The 22,727-nt window shown below is 38.7% G+C and overlaps 1 protein-coding gene across 2 annotated transcripts in view; it reads left to right on the forward strand.

Moving 5' to 3' along the window:
* LOC105276818 (protein madd-4) overlaps positions 1-22,727 on the forward strand; it is a 201,945-nt gene that overhangs the window by 147,892 nt on the left and 31,326 nt on the right. For both annotated transcript variants that reach the window (XM_011334745.2, XM_011334746.2), the window contains exon 5: positions 18,208-18,543. In XM_011334745.2, coding sequence (XP_011333047.1) covers positions 18,208-18,543 — 336 coding nt within the window. The remainder of the gene's footprint in view (positions 1-18,207; positions 18,544-22,727) is intronic.

Raw genomic sequence — 22,727 nt, forward strand, 5'->3', positions numbered from 1 at the left:
TTTGTGATGCATGCATCGCTGCGACAAGCATATGGCACGGCCAAATGGTTCCCTTTTAGGATCACAATGTGTGATTCACCGCGCACGGTGACCTGGCAATTCGCTGGGTGGAAAGGAAAAAGGAAACGATTTCTCGCATGAAGGATGACGCGTTCCGCAATAATTAACGAATTATAAATCGGTGCGAGTTTATGCGAATGGACGCGCAAATTTCACGTAATTTCTTGATAAATTCAATTGCGTCACTCTGTCTACGTTTTGTCTGAATTTAACAATACCCGCACCAAAACGAATTTTTTCAAGGATATTAAAAATGCGCACTTGCAAAATCGAGGACAAAGCTGCACCTCGCGAGTATCACGCGCAATTCGGTTCGAGATCATCTCTCCGGATACATCTCAAAGGAATTTTACCCCGAAAACCGTAGAAAAGAATGCACACGGACACAAACGAGCCTCGACGTCCCGGATAAATTTTTTCTCATCAGCAGGTCGGCCTCCTTTCTCTCTTTTACGATGCGCATACGTTCCTCGGTTGACCGCGAGCGAAAAAGCGTGCGATGCAAACGACGAATTGTCATGGCTCCGAAGGAAGTTCGTCAGTGCTCGGGGGCCAGTTACGCGAATTACATCTCGGCTCTGATGGCGGACGAATCACGGGGAATGAAACGAGAACGAAGAAAATGGGGGCACAACACCATTAGCATAACGAAACGGAGAGGCGTGCGCTGAATTCAGATCTTCCGCGACCGCCAGTTCTCTCTTTCCGCTTTTCACCTTGTCCGCGCCCATCTGCGCCACCCTTCGCTTCCCTCGGCCTCTCGTCCTCTACTCGTGCTCTGTTAACACTCGTAATGGTGCCGTGTGTATTTCACCGAGGTTGTATCCCGCATTTTACTTGCGGCGAAAACAGAGGAAATTCATTTGCGGAAGCGGGACGACGAGGAAAATTCGCCGCCGTCGGCGTTGCGACCCGATAACGCGGCGAGAGATTCGCGGCTGCCGCCGCCACCAGCACTGTCACCACGAACTAATCGATAAAACGGCCATGCCAGATGATTAAAATTAATTTGGGGGTTTTGAGATTTGAAAGGACGAGGGAGAAGACTAATGAAGTCGATCTTGAGGGTGGAAATCCGCCATCCGCGCAAATGAATAATTCCACAGACGTGAAGACGCTCGGTAGACAAAGAGAGACATGGATAAAGTGGCGGATGTAAAAGAGTAAAGGATTTTATCTCGTGAATCTTGGTAGGACAATGCATGCAAGTACTTTTCTTATATTATATTAAGCAGAAAGCAGACCCGATTATACACTCTATTCTAATCGAATTATTTGTTAAAACTTAAATGCGTTCTCATTTAAAACTGACCTAATACTTGGATATTCAATATTTGAGTGCTCAATACTCAAATATACTCGAATCCCGAGAGTAATCAATTTGATAATTGATTGCTAATTGATCTTTCTTATCAATTAATTATCAATTTATTTATTTAAGAATTATTTTAAGATTACTTACCAGGTACAGATAAATTAACATTTGGATCTATATAGTATGAATTCACATGCCTGATGTTTTTTGTGGAACTCTTACAAGAATATATTTAATTTTTCGGTTTTTAGGGAGATACTGTCTATTCGTGATTTCTGAAGATTAATAATGTCCCAGTCGCAAGATTTTATAAAAGACGAACGAGTCTTAAAATTTTCGTCACTGTTCTCGACACTCAAGGATTTAGTTAATCACGTTTCGAATATAGTTATTTATACCACAGTGCGAAATAAATTTTGAAAGGCTGTAACACGACGCCTCGCGTATTCGCAGCGTGTATTTAACAAATTTCCACAACTGGAATACGCACATCGTAATACTTACGTAATCTCCGTGTTTATTTATCCAAAACCTAAACTCTTGCATGAAAGCGGTTATAAATCTCACGCAGAGGCAACAAGAAAGAAATGAATCCGCGCAATTTATACATTTATCCACGAAGTAATGTTTTTTCTGCGCTTTGCTGTACATACTCGGTACGTTACGCGGTTTTTAATGGAGCGAATCGCATATAGTACAGTGAAAATATTTTCCGCGTTTCTCGGCGCTTGAAATCACATAATTCTTCACGCAATTCGTAATAATTCGATTATTGCGCGCGATATACGTCGCGCTTTAGTATCGGGCATTAACGCGTGAGTAATTTATTCAGTAATCGTTTCGCAGTGACAATATTTGTCGGCTTTATTATAATGACACGGGGCAAACTTGCAGGGAGCCGGACTGCCGATAATAATAAACTGCGATAAACATATCGATCCACGTGCAACGAGTCATAATAAACGACGTGATCATGTCAACATTCCATTTACATCTCGCCGGTCATTTTATTAAGCCAATTAACACGCGTTTTGTCACTGGACTTCTATTGTCAGTGGCCGTTCTTGATAATAATGGAGCAGGTTGTTATACCCAAATTATCGGCTCGCTTATTATTTAAAAATTGCAACGAAGTAAACGTATCGAAGATTGTTATCCAATGATTCTCGCTGCATTTACTTCACCTGACTTCGAGATTAAATATTTCCTAATCGCATATAATAAATAACAAGCACACTTTAATGCTTACAGTCACAAATGTTTTCTCGAAAATTAGACGTACTTCTATCTCTCTTTTTTTCGTATTATCGCGCTTGCTTAATAAAACGAGTGTGGTAATCCAGGCAACGGAGTTCTTGGACAACCAAAATTACCGATGGTACCGCATACAGGTTGGCAGTTCTTCGAGAGTACGGAGGCTGCCCCTGTTTTAATCCGCAAGACCAAAATTTCACTTAATCCGCCCATTCCTGCGAGTACACTCAGCTATCGCAGCGCAAACACATCCAACCTCATTCCGCATCGCGTCGTAATAGTAGTTTCGCCGAATGTAATCTGATTTCGTTCAATTTTCCCCCTTATCTCCTGCCGCTGAATGAATCCTAGCAATCTTATACATTTCCGAAAAACTCGCGTAATCATGTCGTCTACTAGTATCTACTACCATAAAATGTTCTCGTTGTTCTCGTTGCAAACGTGCACAATATCCAAACTAACAATACATTCCATAAAACGCGATTTTTTCCATCCCGACTTTCTTGTCTAGTGCTCCAAGTACCTTCCTTAATTTCCCTTTCTCTCATACAAAACATGATTATAATATAAAATTATAATATAAACATTATATAATTATATAAATAATATTCATATAATTATATAAATAAATACTATTTATTTATATTATATTAATACTACTTATTATTATATTATATCAATTATAATTATAATTAATATAATATAATATAAATATTGTAATATAATATGCGTAAATAATTGTTCTTCTAATTCATTGACTTTTTCGTTCTATTATTTTTATTTGCCATGCAACTTAGGGACACTAAGTTGAAAGCAACTTTTAGAATTCCATAATCAATTAGCATACTGAGACAGACAAGGATGGTCTATCTTTCTTATCGTGAATTTATATATATTGGATGTAGTCGTGCGAGACTGATGATTGAATCGTAGCTTCGTTAGCGATATCGCTCATTCGGTGGATTTAGGGACTATATCCACGGTGTGCACGGTTGCAACGTGACGATGTGTAACTCCGGTGGTAACCGCGTCGTAATCATCTACGGTTTCGTCAAATTTACTCTGATTCCGGTCGCGGTCCTCTTCGTTAGGCGGAAGCACCGGATAGCCCTTCGTGACGTAATCGTTACGTAACGCGCACTGACACGCGTACTCGCGCGTCTGTCCGCCGTAAATGCGATTACTCGCGTGGAATGTAACTTCCCTTTGTTGATACGGCCCGAAAAGTGCATCGAATTTCGTCGCGGCAGCAGCGACCTTTCCGCTTTCATGCCACATTCGTGCTCGGGCGTGCGTAAAGCTATAGTATTATCTCATATATCTCCCTTTCTCTCCCTTTCTCTCTCTCTCTTTCTTTCTCTTTGTTTTTTTGTCCGTTTGTCTAGGATTAAACTGCATGTTCTTTCCGTCCTCAAAGTTTTATCAAGAATACTTAGGACACAAGTTGAAACAATTTTTATTGGGTCGGCCAAAGAGTAATTGCGTTTTTTTCCAATAGATGAACATACATGTCTTGAAATGTAACTAATTTCATTCTAAACCGCAAATTCATTATGTAGGTTAACAACTTACAGTTCAAGCTTGTTTTAGAAAAAGAAACTACACGATTTTGTTACCAATTGTTTGTTTGCCGTCGATTTCTAAATGGAAAATCAAAAAGAACATTTTCGTCATATTTTGTTTTATTACTTCCGAAAAGGGAAAAACGCTGTGCAAGCTCATAAAAAGTTATGTCATGTATATGGCGAAGATGCTTTAAACTGCGGCAGTGTCAAAATTGGTTTACTAAATTTCGATCTGCAGATTTTAATGTGAAAGATGCACCACGCTCAGGAAGGCCAATCGAAATTGATGATGACAAAATAAAGGCACTGATCGATTCCAATCGACGTTTAACGACACGAGAGATTGCTGAGAATCTTAACATATCGAAATCGAGTGTTGAAAACCATTTAAAACGACTTGGATACATTAGTAAGCTCGATATTTCGGTACCACATGAGCTCAAAGAAATTCATCTCACTAAGCGTATTGACATCTGCGATTCTCTTTTGCAACGTGAGGAAAATGATCGATTTTTGAAACGTATGATAACAGGCGACGAAAAATGGATCGTCTACAACAACGTCAAACGAAAAAGATGGTGGAGCAAGCGTGATGAACCTGCTGAAAGCACTTGAAAAGCAGATATTCACCAAAGAAAGATTATGCTGTCAGTCTGGTGGGACTTTAAAGGTATTGTGTATTTTGAGCTGCTTGCAAGGAATCGAACCATTAATTCAGACGTATACTGTCGTCAACTGGATAAATTAAATGATGCCATCAAACAGAAACGTCGAGAATTGGTGAATCGCAAAGGTGTTGTGTTTCACCATGATAACGCTAGACCACGTACAAGTTTGGTCACTCGTGAAAAATTGTTGCAGCTTGGATGGGATGTGTTACCATGATGTTACCACATCCACCATATTCGCCAGACCTGGCACCATCAGATTACCATTTGTTTCGTTCTTTGCAAAACGCCTTGAGTGGTAAAACCTTTACTGCTGATGAGGATATCAAATCGTTCTTGTAATTGTTTTTTGCTGAAAAAGATAAGAACTTTTTTGAGCGCGGAATCATGAAGTTGCCTGAAAAATGGCAAAAGATAATCAAACAAAATGGACAATATATTGTTTAATAAAGTTTTTGTTTCCCATGAAAAATTCGCCTTTTATTTATATAAAAAAACGCAATTACTTTTTAGCCAACCCAATATATATGAATTATATATAATTACATACACACACGTGCACACAGCACGTATAATTTAGTATTTGGATTTACAATGCCTTCTACCATTAGGCGATTGCCGCTAATTAGTCTAGCTGATCCCGCATCGAATCTGACCCAGTTTCACGCATCGGTTGTCATTATCCCCTGATAGCATATGACCTTCCAATGCATATTCGTTGTACGTATGTATCCGTGCATGCACGTTGTTTCCGCACGCTGTTCTTCGATTCGTGAGCGGAAATGCAGCGCGGTACCTGCGCGTGGACGGCGAAATGCGTTTCCGCAATTGTTCGATATTCATGCTTTCAAATTTCCGCATCCGTACGCACTCAGATCCTGTTACTGATCCACTACTAATATCTAATGCGACTTTACCTATCGAGAAAGAGGTTATTTTACGGAAAGTTATTTTACTCACAGAAGTGTTAGAGCGGATGGTTATTAACGGATGATAAAAATATAAAATACACCGTTACATCCCTGAGAAATATATACACCGAGCATATCGAATATATCCTGATTCGATTAGTTTTTATAAGTAATTACTTTTTAAGATGATTTATTTGAAGACATTCTGTTTGAGAATCGTCTTTGTAGGTATCTACTTAATATTGAAAACGTAAAAGAGCGGGCTATTAGATTCTGATTGATAGCAGATATATTCTGATTTAATGCAGTTACACGATACAAATATGTTTTCTGTTCTGATTTAATGTAGTTACACGATACAAATATGTTTTCTCGTTATCAAATGTTCCTTAAATTTCTGCCCGATATTGCCAGGATATAAAATTGATGCAATGTTAGCGTGAAATCAATGTGTACATTTAAAAAATTAATTGTTTTATTACAACACTCTGTGCTATAGTATTAAAGCTTTAAAAGAGAATAAATGGTGTTGATAAAAATATGAACGAATTGAAAACCGTATAGCTTTGGCAATTAATTTCAGTTGATTGAAATCTGCTATCATACAACATTTTCCAGTATTAATTAAACCAATTAAACTAAAAAAGTTATAAAGTTTTATTTTATTTCTTGGATTTTCATTTTGCAAATATCACAGTAACATCACAGATGAGCTAACGCTCAGTTACAGTTGCGTTTTGGATTGGAGCCGCGTTTCTCATTTTCATTAGATAATTATTCAGTTTTATTTATTTATTTAATTATTTTTATCTGCAGCGATATCACTTACCTGAAATTACTTTAGATTTTCTGACTGTTGGATTATAACATTTTAATAGGAAGACTATTCTTGTGAACTATTCTTACAGAAATATTGAATAAAATCCGTAAATGAAAATACATTATGTTGTATCGCGAGCTTATAGTTGCATTCTTTTATCATGAAAATATACCTGAGAATCGCGTATCCCGCGCGACACACGCGTTGCATCCAATTAAATCAGCCCGCGGGAGACACCGAGGCGAGAGGGTGCAGACGAAAGACGAGGGTAACAGGTGTAGACATCCGGGTGTGATCGTGGGATACGCAGAACGTAGCTTGCTTCTTGTTTGAAGAGTCGGCGTGCCTGGGGTTCCATTTGACTGCATTGACGATTCGCGCGGTGTAGTTTATCGGGGGTAAGTTTCCGCCCGCGTCCGTACGCGCGCGTACCCGCGCGCGGTGTGAAACTTTCGCCGAGTAATCCGTTACGAAAGTTATCGGGCGTAACGTGCACGGAATTTCCGTAAATACGGATAATCGAGGATCGTGCCAGCTACCTCCGCTGTTTCTCTTTCTCTCGCCGGTCCGCATCAGGGTGCCTCGGTTCGAATCGGGCCGCCCTCTCTTCCTCTTTCTCGCTGTTTTTTTCTCTCTTTGTCTCTCCTTTCTTTCTTTCGCGCTTGTTCTTTTTCTTTTTCTCTCTCTGGCCGATGCCACACGACTGCCAGGAACGATTGGCGCACGCAGAAACGCTCTGACGTTGTGTGGTGGGTCGCAAAATAAAATTTCACGGGGTGTTTGTCTGCGAATCCGATCGGCATTTCGTTGACTAGAAGGACTTAAAGTGAAACGTGCCGCGAGAAACCAGGTTAACGGGAAAATCGGAAAGAAACGGGGTGCACGGAGTGTCGGGACTTGATTGGAATATTTTTTTTTTTGTACAAAGAAGATTTCATTTTCTGTGTAAACGATTCAAATGGACATTAATGATACAGGGTCAGCGGGAAACCATTGCTTGTGTTATGATTGTTTTTGTCCACCAGTGATTTTCGTTTAAACAGAATACATTATAAAAGAGGAAAAAAAGAAGCTAAATATACGAGAGAAAATGGTATAAAGAAAGAATCGTCGCGTAGAGCTGCAGATATAAATCAAGCACGTAGATCCTATCTTTCCTATCCTATCTTTGTAGCTTACATTTTATTTTAATGTTTGAAGTATGCACATTTCATATAGAGAATTGCAAAAGGACAAATACATCGGGTGACAGTAGCGAAACGACAATTTGCTTTCAAGGATTTTTTATCCTCTGTTGTTTAGCGGGTTTAGCCGATCGGCATATCTTTAATTAAACACTACATGAACCTATGTGAACTTGGCACCATCCTTTTAATAATAAATTAAGTTTTGAATACACGAAATGTTAGCATTTTGGAAAAATTAAAATGATTTGTTGATAGCCGATTATAAGATAAAAAAATTTCGATATATATATATATATATCTCGAAATTTTATATATTATATATATATACATATATATAGGTCCGAATCGAACAAAATCGTTTATAGTGCTTTTATATTCTTTTGTAGTTGCACCGTTAACAAATTACTCTGACGAAGTTGCCTACTTTACATATTTGAATTTTTCAATTGAGCAGCTACAAACGAAAGTAAAGGCACTACAAACTACAAACGATTCTGAATCGATACGTATCATCGAAATGCTTTTATCTTATAGTCGGACGCCAACCATTTTTCAAAATGCTATTTATTGCGTTAAACTACAAACGAAACTGTTTTTTTATTACATACAACTATAAACGAAATGCTTTCGTGTATTTAAAAGTTAAAAATATTCAATATGGGGGTACCATAGGTACCACACGGTACTTATCGTACTCGCTCTCTCGCAAAATGTGTTCCCAATGGAGTAGAGAACACCCTCGTGTTCTCCAGACACGTTTCAAGGCGTTATTTTCTCAAGCATTTCGCTTCTTCGGCCTCCTCGAGCCTCCGTACTTTCCGGCGCTCTATCGTCCGTAACCGGGATTCTTAGCGGGACTGGAAAAAGGCCGCGGTGTGTTATTGTAACCGTCGACACGGGGGTGGGGAAGTGGGTACCGTTGTGTTTTCCTTTATTCCAGACCGCAAGGGAAACGTCACTTCTGCGGAAAGATGAGGAAAATGGCCTTTCCGTCGATTTTTCCTACCCCTGTTCGCCGTTCCCTCGAAATGTATCTCGCGCCGTTGATGGCGCACCGTGCCGCGCATTCTCTTCCTTCTACCCCTCCGGTCTTCCCCATCACCGGTCTCGTCCCTTTATTTCCGCGGGTGAAACGATCTGAATGAGAGACTATTCATGGAGCTATTTTAGCGGGACGCGACGAATAGGGCCTTTTCAAAATCCCGAGCCCGCCGAAAATGGGCGGAACGGCCAGCGCAGCAGATTTGCCCGCGGCATATCAAACAAACGTGAAACGCGCTATTTAGCGTGGATTATCGGGGGAATTTACGCGCTCATAACGATCGAGTGAATTATCCGAAATGGGAAATGGGCGCCTACGGCAAAATTCTTAATATAATAGCATCGCTTGTGAGAGAATCAAGAAATTCCCGCCCTCAAATGATCATATGATCACGCATCCAATATCGCGCGTTTTACCTCGGGATAAAAGTGGCTCTATTATCAAGTTCATACAGAATCCTCCGGGATTAATTGATGATTTCGCTCATCTCTAATGCAATTAACGTTTATTATTATCGCCAGAGAAATTGGGTCGATTAAAATTGACACGCGCAACTTCCGCACGCAACCATGTAGTTAAACGCGCGCCAAACGAAAACTGCATTGCGCGCGTGCAAATTTATACTCAATTTATTATTTGAGAGCGATAGAAAGATTAATGCGTTTTGCGAAATCCGTTTGCCTCTCGAAGGATTTTTAATGTCGAGTCAAAAAAGGATCCGTTTAACGACGAGTTTTTCGAGACGAATACACGATTCGCGAAAAGCGCGTCATTAATGCACGTCGTGTAGTAAAATTGAACAGCAAATGAACGGACGTGATTTATTATACATATCACGGACGACTAAACTTATCTCAAATGGCAGCATTTACACGGTCGTTAAAAATGTATTCACCGGCAATTTCTCGGCGTTTTCCAGCAAGCTCGATCTATGTGTCGTTTCACGTCGCGAGTATCGAGAAACGACACGAGGTAATTTTACAAATGAATGCGCCCGTTAAACTCGCTTCGACCACATCGCCATGTATATCTAAGCGCGATAAACATCGGTTAAAGTAATCAGCGTCCTGATTGAACATTTATGAGTTGTTTTAATATTCCTCCCCTCCGCGTGTGGCTTCCGTTGGGGTATAATATTGGCAAAAACGCACGGACGATCGCATGCAACAAGAGCGGCCGGCGCGCACCTGGCCGCGGTTCCACGCGATTTTTATACGTCGAGGCGGAACCAGAAAAATCCAGGTAAATATAATTGGATAAATATTCATGAATCGTTCATTCATTTGAATTGCCAAATGCTGACTTTCACGTGGTGTACGGATTCGGTCGTGTTTCGATCTAGACGCGGTTTATCGGCACGTCGGTAAACTGGTATCTTGCAAACACCGGAATCAGATAATGAAATTTGTATAACAGGAAAAAAGAGAGAGAGAAAAGAGAATACAACGCGCATTCTTGAGTTCCGATAACGTATAATAACATGCGCAATGCAAAGAAACACGAGCGATATGTGACGCTGTTTTTCTTCTTCACTCTTGTCGTTTTCCATTTAACAAGATGTATAAATAAATCAGATTAGAATAGAATATAAATAAAGTAAAGTCAAGACAAATCATGAAAAATTCAATCTGCTACTAAATGTAAGAATCACGAAAATTACTAATGCAAGTTAATTAATTCCCGAATCGCGATAATTAATTTCCGAAATATTCTGTCGAAAACGAATATTTGATTACCAAATACTCGAGAATTGTCAGCAAAAAATTAACAAGATTTTTTAATGAATATCGAATTCTATGCTTAAGGGAATGCTGCAGTGTTTGTCGAACTTCGATGCGAAAGTGGCATTATTTGGATGAAGCTAAAAAATGGCGTAATATTACCGATAATATTGACATTAGCGATGTCGGGCAAATATGATAAATTATGAAAACATAGTAGGCACGTCTGAATATATATGACCCCAATATTATTTTGGTAATCTGAAATACGATAATATACGCAATGTCACTCGTTTTCATCACAACGAAAAACAAAGAATGAAGTATGTAAAACAAATATTTTTATATATGTATAAATATACATATGTTTATATAAATATACATATGTTTATATAATATAAATAATTACTTCTTACATGTTATATAAAATATTTGAAATACTTAAAACATGAAATGGGCCTCCCTTCATCGTCCATTCTCGTGAAAACGTAACCAATATATATTATTTCATCGTCTCTTCGATTTTGCACACAAGACTTGTGCATCTAGAATGAAACAATTCTTTAACCAGTGTGTACTTTGCAAAGCGCATCTAGTGCGAGATATTTATTAAAGCAACCAATTCACGAATGGCTTGCCTCTGGCATGAAATATTTCTTTAATTCTTTAACCAGAATTCACTTGCAAAGCGCATCTGATGTAAAATATTTATTAAACTTTTTTTATTTAGAGTATAATATAATATAAAACATAATATACAATTTAAAAAATACATTTTATATAATGCAAATAAATAACACAATTAACATAATACAATAATACAACAAATTGCTCGCTTACTTGAAATGACTTACTATTTATTGATGAAACTACATATGTTACATTATGCACTGCCAACGCACTTATGTGTATTATATTTTCTAGTTACATTTTCTACAAAGTTACTCCTCATTACTTGTTTAAAGATTTCTCTAATAACAAGAGTAAATTGTCGCACGAAAAAGAAAAAGTTGAAATTTCTCTTTCATACGTCTGTTAAATGTATTAAAGTTTCATTTATATGAGAGAAATAAGTTTATATAAAATAAATATGTATGTGTGTGTGTGTTTCTAAAAAATGTGTGAGTGTAATAATATGATTGTGAAAAAATTTTTATGAAATCTAGTTTTTTTTTTCGAAATGTAAGAGCAAAAGATATTTATATCAATAATAATAATTCCGCCAGATAACTTTAATTACAAAAGGTATTTATTGTTCGACAATTCTGGCAAGTGTAATACAAAAGCACAACGTTTCGACCCCAATTCGGGCCCTTCTCAAGTGCAAATATAAATAAATCCGTACATAACCAGTTATTCTCTGTAACATATCAATACATCTCTAAAACATAACATAATTATAATACAATATCACAAACTAAACAAACTTACTGGTTGAGAATAACCGGAATAAACCTCCCAGAGCACGTCAATACGCAACTAATCTCACAACGGTCTTAAATCGACTAACCATCCATCAAAACAACTACATATTTTTGAGGATCAAGTCATATACACATGGTAAGCTGTCTGTGTCCCTCTGTACATTTATTGCTTTTGGGCTTCTTTTTATGAAACACATTTCAGCTATTTCTCTTTTTTTCAAGTGACACTCTTTATGCAATATCTCATCATTACCCCAGTCAAACTCATGATTCATGTCCATTCTATGCCTGCTGACAACGGAACGATTGCTGTCATCTTTTAAAATATCAGACTTGTGCTCCTTGATACGCTTCTCTAGATGTCTCTTGGTCTGACCAACGTAACAGACATCACATTCATGTTTCATAAAAAGAAGCCCAAAGGCAATAAATGTACAGAGGGACACAGACAGCTTACCATATGATTTGATCCTCAAAAATATGTAGTTGTTTTGATGGATGGTTAGTCGATTTAAGACCGTTGTGAGATTAGTTGCGTATTGACGTGCTCTGGGAGGTTTATTCCGGTTATTCTCAACCAGTAAGTTTGTTTAGTTTGTGATATTATACATAATTAATTATAATTATAATACAATAGTATTATAATTATGTTTACACAATAATACCTTTTGTAACAACAATAAATACCTTTTGTAATAAAAGATATTTAGCTCTTTCATTGAAAATCATTGCGATTTACAAACTACTGCATGTATTATTGTTTCTCTACAAGCAAAAAATTAAGCACCAATGAAATCCCACGCGCGATGGAGTCTACCGTTGTCATAATCTATCGATGAAATTAATTGTCCGGAAACTCTCCAGCCTGAAACTTGTCGTCTTGTTGCGCATCCCTCTCATCGACTGCACTTCAGTTTTTATACTTATACTCGTGATACGATACTGTTACTAAATTCGTTGAACGAATATTTATGTCGGAACAAAATTCACTTCACTACACTCCACTGGCCTCACGACGAATTACTCCGCATTATGATAGCGAAGCTTATTTCCGTAATTCTTGGCAGACATTGCTCCGTAATGTATTTGCAGAGTCTGCTTCGCAAGATCTATTCAGAGATTATTCGCGCAATATATTTACTGATTTTTATATTGAAACGAGTTTAATTTAATTTAGAAGCATTTGACTTCATCCTATTCGAAATTATATTTATGCTACGATGTCGCGAAATCTTGTAATATATACGCGAGCAATATATAATTGAACCTATCAATGTAACACACAGAAAGTCAAAATAAAATTAGATATTTAAATGGAATAACAAATTATATAATACTAGTAAAACAGCCGGTCTACGCCAGGTAGTCCCTGGACCGAAAATAAAGATTTCAAGAATTTTCCCATTACCTGGGGGTGACCCCTATCACCATGCGAAATTTGGTGTTTCTAGCATGTCGGGAAGTACCCGATCAATTCAACGACAGAATAGGGATTTTATATATATAGATAATCGTGATTGCAAAATCTCTTAATGTGTGCGAGTAAAATAATTATTAAAGATAATTATCTCGGTTTTTTTTATGTGCATTTTCTTAACCGTGCCTAACTGACTCTCTAATCGCGTCATGAAATTATGCATAATTGATCGAAAATTAAAATATTGCAATAATCGCATAATAAAAACATATAATAACGGACATATAACGCATAATAACGAGAATATATTCGCGAAATCTATGTGTCACTATATCTGACGCAATTGTTGCGCCAATTTTCAATACCATTCTTCTTCGACGGTATGTGAACAAATAAGTCTATCTATAGCAAAATATTAAATTAATAACTGAAGTTGTATAAATCACAATTAAATATATATATTCTAACATGCACAATATTCCACTATAATTTACGGAAAAATAGTTTGGATTTGCAAAAAGATATGCAATTTATCTTTTAGAACTTACGATTAGAGACTAAGTTAAGATTTATACCACATTCTTCAGCCAATAATTTGTACCAATAATATACATGCACAAATCTACATAGAAAAGCATCTACTTCTATTTTTTTAAATAAATTGCATATAAGATATTTTTGCTTATCATTCACCAACCAGCCGTGATTGGATTGACAATCTGAAACTCACTTCTGAAACAAAAATGATTAAAAGTCTATAAAATTTTAAACATACATTTTATAAATAAATGCACATATAAAATGTTAACTCTTGCGGTATTACGTCGTGGTTTGAATTAATTTAATGGATGCATTTTGAACCACAAGACCGCAAAGAAATAGATATAAAATGAGTTTGCAAATTTATCTTCAACTCGATTGTGCTCGATCTGAATGTGTTACTGCTTCGGTGTCGCTTATCGAAGCATCCGCTATTGGGAGTGTGCAGGAGATTCCGTAATCGGCCAAGACATCTGGCGAATACCCCATGGGTACCCCCATCGACGCAAGAGCGTTGGATGTAGAAACGCTTTTGCGTAATGAGTAGTTGAGATTCCTTGTTAAGCAGTGGTCAAACTCTGCACTGTGGCTTCCGTGGTCTTCAACAGCATTTCAGCGTTGCGCATAGTTTCTTCCTCCTGTGTTACTTTGGTGTCGACCCTGTCCTCCGGAGAGTTCACGGCATTCTCCGGACCTACCAATCTGCACCCCGTTAGAACGCGATTCCGATACGTTATTCTGAAGAGTCAACTGTGTAATTGGTGAACGTTTCGGAACGCAACGTCGTAATGCGTGGCTTATTTCTCTGAATTCCGAAATGTCTGAAGTAATTATTCACAGCGTTGCTTTAGTTGAAGAATTTTGCCAAGATGTTAACACCGCGCGAGAATAATGAGTAACGGTTGATTGAAAAGTTGATAATAATTCCTTCGAGGACAATAAAGTTGCATGTTCGCCTCGGGGATATGACATATAAACTAACTTAGAAGCATTTTCCTTTATGCATAAATGTGTAATAATAAAGATGAAAGTTATATCTGACATAACAAATTAATTAAAATTATTTTGCTAACTTTTGTTAGCTCGTTTGTGATAATTTGCATGATTTAAATAATACCGTAAGTTATTATAATACGGTAAAATAATATGACAAACTTATTGTATGATATTTTACTATTAATAAAAAAAGTATGGATACACATTATTTCAGAAATGTTTGGAGCCCTAATATAATTGATGTATGTTATGTAATATGTAATTCATGTGTGTACTGTTTTACTTTCCTCGTCCGGTTACCTATCCCATGGAGAAGCTTGCGCGAATGAATAATTCGACGGAAAATTAAGAATTCAGAATGCCATGGGGATCGTATATCGCTTCCGCCTTACACGAAGCTCTGCGCATAAACGTCAAAGAACAGTGAGCTAGATTTCGAAAAAAGAAAGAAAACGTCTCTTTCCGTTGCCAAAATTATCAGCGCGATTTTTAATTAAATCTCGTTCTAATCTAATATTTCAACCGAGTTTTAAGCATTCACTTGAAACTCTGTAACGTTCGTTTCGTCGCGAGGGTTTCGGTGATAAAATAATTCCTCTCCGATTTGATAGCTGTTCTCTTTCAATATGCATAGAAACTTACATGCGCGTAACATGTGTAATTGCGTTATGGATAGCAACGGTACAACAACGGCCGGAGTAATGTCTTGGGATATTACCGCACAGCTGCAAACTGTTTTATAGATCATCTCTGCAACACAGCGAACTAACCCAGCAAGTTGCGGAATTGTCACGTTCGTGCGAACTAGTAGTAATCAAGGCTGAGAGGGAAATAGTGGTAACACTAGTAACGATACGAAACTACCAGTCTGCGTCCGTGCGACGTGCGAATAATTCCGCGATCGTGTAAGAATTCGGGGTCGATTTTGAAACTCAGGGAAAACGAGAACGGAAAAGTGATGGGTGAAAACTACCCTCCGCAGATCGCTTAATCGATCGAAGCTTCGCAGGGATGAAATGCAAATGTTGAATCCAATCATCGAAACGTATTATAAAAGCGTCAATAATGAAAGCGTATAGAAATCGCTGCGGCGCGGTGCTTGCCGCGAGTTCATTACGCATTACGCTCATTACGAAAATAGTTTCGCTGCGGTGCCCGCAATAAGCGGATATCTTACAACATAACTGCAATACATGTTGCTCGCGCGCGCAAGCGGACGCGTAAACTAAGCGCGTCGCGTCGGAATATGCGTCGACCCAATTGAAACTGAACTCTGCGGCTAGCCGATCCGCGCTAATTAATTACTACGCTGCCGGCAAATTCATTACAACAAACAGTGCTCCTAACAATGGTAGCGTGGCGAATGTTTAGCTACATTATCTTCGCCCTCCGTGCGTCGTGCACCTCCCTGGTCGAAACCGGGTCGGTCATATCGAACGTAACGTGTAAATTTCACGTGCACCGGGTCACTCGCTGTTACAGCTTCTGCTCGGAGCTCGTAAGCGCGCGAATGTGCTTCGCACCTGTTTATTTTCCATTGAATTTGATAATTACCGCGGACGGGGTCGTGACGCGCCGCGTGACGCCGCGAATGATCACCGCGTGCCCGGCGCAAATGCGAAACGCGTTCCGAGCACGCCGTAGCACGTCGTTTACCAGAAGTGTGTGCTACCCGCTTCCCCCGTGCGTACAATTGACCACAATTAATCCTCTCGCCGGGAGGAGAAGTTAATCGCCGTTATTTACTTCAATCTGAATTACCTGTAATTTGGTGTAACAAAAAATATATGGGAATGCAAATGTGATATGATACTGTGACAATGTGCTATTATGAGTAATAAACAGAGGGAATGAGAATTGCTTGTTTCTTTATTAGTTTGAAAAGTTAAAATTTTTCAAAGTTAAAATCCTTAAAGTGTTCTTATTTATTTCCTTCATTTTGCCGATTGCCAATATTCAGAAGTAACGTGATAATTAGTGGGTTCTCTGCATTTTTAAAAATCTAAAGAGGAATCCATATTACTTTTATTTTAACAGACTTAATTAATGAATATTGATTTTTTAATTGTACATTTCTGAGACCTTTTTGTAAGCAAAATGTGCGTCTTATGTGTCTGTTATTGATCGCAAATTGATGCAGCGCAACGTAACATTACAGAAAAACCACATTTACGTTATATCATATTGCAGTAGGATTGTGTAATACAATTTTTCGTTTGATAGTAACAGATATCATATTATATTACCGATATACCGATAATAACGATAATTATAAAGATCGTTACGCTTGGTTTACACATATGCAATAGTTTTATGCACAATATTAAAATAATCATTGAGGAGAAGGGGGGGGGAAGAATGGTAAAGCGATATTTCGTATCGATACGCTCAAATATCACGGAATAAAATTTCGAAAATCTTGCTCTTTTATGGTACATGAAAAAAAAACACAATGTATAAGACGAGTAACGAGGAGATAATAATGAACGTTTCTCTATGGAGAACTTACATTGTACGGTAACTTTGTGAAAAGTGAAGTAAACTCACGGAGGCGAAAACGTTCGATAGAAATGCCCCGGAGAGATATCGCGGTCCAACTGTAGAATCGTTAATTATAACGATAATTAGCGGGCGCGCTTTTGCGATGGTAACTCCCGGCTCTCCCGGCATCGATCCCTCACTTTGGATCCGCTATCTCAAACCAAGTTCGAGAAGTATAAATGGAATATGATTTTGCCCTAATTAGCCGCTCGGTGGAATTGGAAAGTTTGCTCTCCACGCAACGGCTTCGGCATGACCCCATATAGCAGGATACTTTCCCATGTATTAATAGAATTATCACCATAGAAACGTAAGGAAGGAAACGAGAGGACAAGTAATTCTTGTAATTAAAAGAAGGTTGCTTTCGCAAAAGAGGAAGAAGGCCGAGAAAGCGAATTTGACACAATTGTCGTGCTAGCCAGTGAAACGAAGCTTCAAGATCAAACTTTATTGGAATTTCCTCCCAAATGACCTTTCACAGAAATCCCGAAACTTGATACCAACGACCTGTCGTCTTTCGTGAGAAAATCAATCTCTCCTCGAGAATAAAACGCCGAGCGTCGTACATATTTCTGCCTGTATCTATCCCGGATACGTCCTGGCGGAACGTAAAACGCTCATTCACCGTCACGGAACGACAGGTTTCCTCCTAAGAAACTCGTCGTAATGGTGACGTAATGGCGTCGTAGAGAAACGCTTAATGAGACCGCCTCTGAGAACGCGTTCCTTCTTCCCTCTGATTTCAGCCCTGCGGGAAATCGAGCGATTTTCGCGCGGCACAATGCGCCTCTTTCGACAATGCGCCGTACAGCGGGCAACTGCTCAAATGGTACCCGCATCACGATCCGGCCAGGCCTTGTGCTTTGATCTGCCGCGGCGAGCAAGCCCTGGAGAACGGCGTCAGACGCTCGCGGCAGGAAGTGTCGTCGGCTATTGGGAAGACGTTGCCACACGACATTGCCACCGACAATCTGCAGTTCGATGGCGACGAGGCGATAGTGGTACAGCTGGCGGACAAGGTGGAGGACGGCACAAGATGCTACGCGGACGGCACGGAGGTGTGCATCGGCGGCGAGTGCATGGTGAGTGTAATCCTTTTGCTTGTCATATGTACGTGTAATGTTTGTATTGTATTGCACATGTGTGCATTGCGTAAGATCATTTTTATCGAAAAGTGAAATTCCGACTTGATAAGGCTCGGCGAAAATCGTGCGGAAATTTCCTGCCATGCAACACTGCTCGTTGAACATTAATGTACTCCTTTTTTTAATGTTAAATCAATTTGAAGTCCGGCGTGAATTATTAATTGCCGCTGAAGCTGCTTAAAGATTGAAGATTGAAAGTTCGATAAATCTATCACATGGTGAAAATTGCACTGGGACTGCACGCTCCAACGGCCTGACGAATCGGAATTAATAAGAAAATAGTTTGAAAAAAGAATGAACGGGGGAATGAGAATGATTATACTTTAAGGTCGTGCGCTTTAGGATAGGCAGGTGGATCGAATCTGAACCGTGACGTCATTATTCCGCGCTTATTGTGCCCCGATCATTATTTCGACGCTTGAACCGAAAGCAACCCTATTCGACCCTTTTATCTCGCTGCTCTCGAATGTCCATCACGACACGGTATTTTGTGTAAGAAAGAGCGTATATTACAGCTATTTTATGAATGGCATTGTTTTGCGCTTATTAAATAGCTGCACAAATTGAGCTTGACATTCTACCAAAATCATATTGTCTGATAATCCGTTTAAATGATCCACGCGTACAAATAAGACTGTCGAACATATTGTAATAATAGGAAATTTGTAATAATAAATGTTATAATATAATAATAAAAAAAACGCCAAATTAGCTGTAATAAATTTCACGATGCAAGATATCGATGGACATACATTTCTCTGTTTTATAATTGAATTATAATATGCAGCGAGCGCAAGGTAGCGTGTGTTTCAGTAGTTAAATCACGTTGGAAATTAATCTCTGTCCAAAATATATTCCCATCTCTCATATTCCAATTACGAGTGCGATTACAACGTTGCAATTAAAGTGAGTGTAGAATCGAGTGTTAACCAACGGGCGGATAATACCGTGCTGGAAGTATCTATTTTCAATTCTCCGCCGATTTCGGTGGGCGTAGATAATTATCGATTCTTAACCGCGGTATTATCGGGAACCATGGTTCTGTCACGCGCAGACCGCAGTATGTTAGGTGCGAAGGGCATTAAGCGATAGGTACAGTGCGTCGCTTGTCAGTCACTATAAATTGTCGATCGATCAACACGTGCGCGTACATATGCATGCGTGCATGTATGTGTGGAGGCAAGCCTTTACTCATTAATTATGGAAATACAACGCGATACTTAGAGCCCATTAATTCAACTGCAATTTAGCTAATAACATTAAGGCGCATTAAGGAAAACGGTCCCGCGTGTGACTTAAGTCATAAGTCATTCGAGATTTTACGGAATGCGATCTTTTCCGTGTTGACCACATTTTTCTCGCGGAAACAATTGATGCATATTCACCGATGGCAGTTGAAAACAGATGCGAGAGAGCATGCGGTAACTTCGTAGTATCAAAAGTTCTAAAATAGTAGAAGTTTAAAAAGACAAAAGAAAGAGAGAGAGAGAGAGAGAGAGAGAGAGAAGACGAAATCTCGGCTTTCTCTAGGCAACATCATCTTGCTGAAAGCTTTAACTCGATGTTTACTCCGCGATCGTGGAATTTATCGACTTTGTTCTCGTAAATGCATATTTTTGCAGGCAGTAGAAATAGATTATTCAAATATGAAAACGTACGAAAATGCGTGCGGAGCGTAAATAACTCAAGATAATGACGTGTTCGCGTCAAAATTACATTTTGATTTATTAATCCATTTAACTAACCGTTTACATTGTTAAATTGATCTGGGTTTACCTAATGCCTTGGGAATTTACATATTAAATTCGCCGTTAGCTTGGTCACCGCATTTTGAACATCGATATAATCCGATCTGTAATTTTGATCGAATAATTACTCAATTAATTAATCAAGATTCGCCGTGTGAACCGAATAATACCGCCGAAACGTTACCCGAAACTGTAAATGCCAGCGTAACCTTTACGTCCACACACGCGAAAGCTATGTTTCAAATTAATTGTATATTAACATGAATACAAATTATATTGAATTATCGATAATTAATATATATGACACGAATATTTCCAAATTAATCGAAGATCAAAAAGCGCTCGTGGCAGTTGCGACAGCGGATTGCGGCGGGTGTTTCATGAGTTTTCCGCGGGCATGTAAAATCGAAATACCCTAGTGACTCTTTCCTCTTCCCTATTCTCCGCCGTGCCCTTGCCGCGCTGGAAACGCGGACGTCGGTATGAAGAATCTGTCGAAATTATTAATTAAGTAGATAAGCAGCGTCCTCAAATACTTGGACCAGGCTGGCATTAAGCCCGGGGATTAAACTGCCGGGCGTTACTTAAGAATTTAGCCGCAATCGCCACGGCTCTTGTCGAAACTTCGCGCGGGAGATGAAACTTCTTGGAGTTTAGCGGGGAAACTCTTCGGGCCGGGCTCTTCTCGGGGAGGAGGACTCTCTTCTCGCTCGGATGTCGACACCTCGTCGCGGATGCAGGCGCGCGTTTCCTTTTCTCGTACCTTAAATGCATTCGCAACTCGTTGGCTTTGGTAGCACGGCACGTCTCGCATCGCAGGAAAATCCGCGAACGCAGGTCAGCCTCAGGCACTGCTCGACTATGTTCGCCAATATTTAATGTGGGCGCGCCGAGAAGACCGCGATCTCATCATCCATTAACTTAATTTGCCCTACGTCTCACAGGCGCGCGCACACGTGTGTGTATATGCACACGTATGCAAACACATATCTTGCGGTAGCTTGATGAAGATTGTCCGGCGTAATACCGCACGATAATGCCGCCGGGCAGAGGTGAGATACCACAGGGCGAGATATCGAAGCTTGGATATTTTATCTGTACTTTATAAATATGAGCATTGTTACGTTCGCAATTATTGCAATTGGCCTAGAAAAGAGATCCGGATTAGAAGTTCTATATTTTTCTCTGTCCCATGTTGAGCGATTATTATTGTGACATAATCTAATCCGATAATGCCATTCTCGCCCGCGAGTTAATTATAAAGTACATTTATTATCTTTTTATGTGGAAACATATAATTTGTAATATATGAAAGGGTATAATTGTGCTAATTGAAAAAATTTAATAAGTAACTTTTAGCTGGAATACAGTAGTAAATAAAAGAAGTAATATATATATATATATATATATATATATAGAGAGAGAGAGAGAGAGAGAGAGAGAGAGAGAGAATATAGTATAATGCGCAGTATTAAATAATCAATCTGTTTTATCTAATAAACTATGAATATGTACTTTTTGGTAACTTTTAATGAGATACTTGCACGTTAAATTCATAAAAAATTATCATTTATTATTTAAATTAATTAATTATTTTTTAAATTATTTTTAGATAATACACTCCAAATGGTTATTTGCATGTTTGAGTTATCTATTTAAATGCTTAATTAAATACCAAATTATAATACTTTTTATAACCAACATATACATGTATGTATATATGTATGTATGTATGCATATAGCATATATATATGCATATAACGGCTGTTGTTAAATTAATATTAAAATTCATGTCACATTACTCGTCGTTTAATCACATGAACAATTATTTTAAAAAATATTAAAAAATATATTATACTTCATTTTTCTAAATTTTATCCGCGTGAGAATTAGACATTTCTTGTGCGCGTGCGAATATAACCCAGGACGCGGCATTAAAATCTTAATTCTTTGATCCTAAATTAAATGGGACTCGTGATACCGCCGCAACAACCAGAAAGAAATCGGATTAACAATAACGCCAGGAGAGCGCGTTCGCGGTATGCCGGGAAATAATTAACGGATTCTCATAACGGCGTCTCGCTGGCGACAGTCGCCGGGACAATATCTAATCAGCAGAGAAGTCCACGTAATTAAGCATTAAGCAAACTCCAGTAAACGCATGCTGGCTTTGCGTTATTAAAGATGCCGTGTCTCGCTGCGGTCACGTCCGATGGACGCACCGGGCTTTTTCATTACGTCGCGCACTCGTTAAAATTTATCTTTGATCATACGAAATTATTTCATCATTTTCCTGCCTCCTTGATGGCGGAAAGGGTGAATTTTGAGAAATTACGGGCCTCACGAGAATCATCGCCAGCACGGCGAAACGTT

This window comes from Ooceraea biroi, chromosome 2 (assembly GCF_003672135.1).
Source record: "Ooceraea biroi isolate clonal line C1 chromosome 2, Obir_v5.4, whole genome shotgun sequence".
In the NCBI taxonomy this organism is placed as follows: Eukaryota; Metazoa; Arthropoda; class Insecta; order Hymenoptera; family Formicidae; genus Ooceraea; species Ooceraea biroi.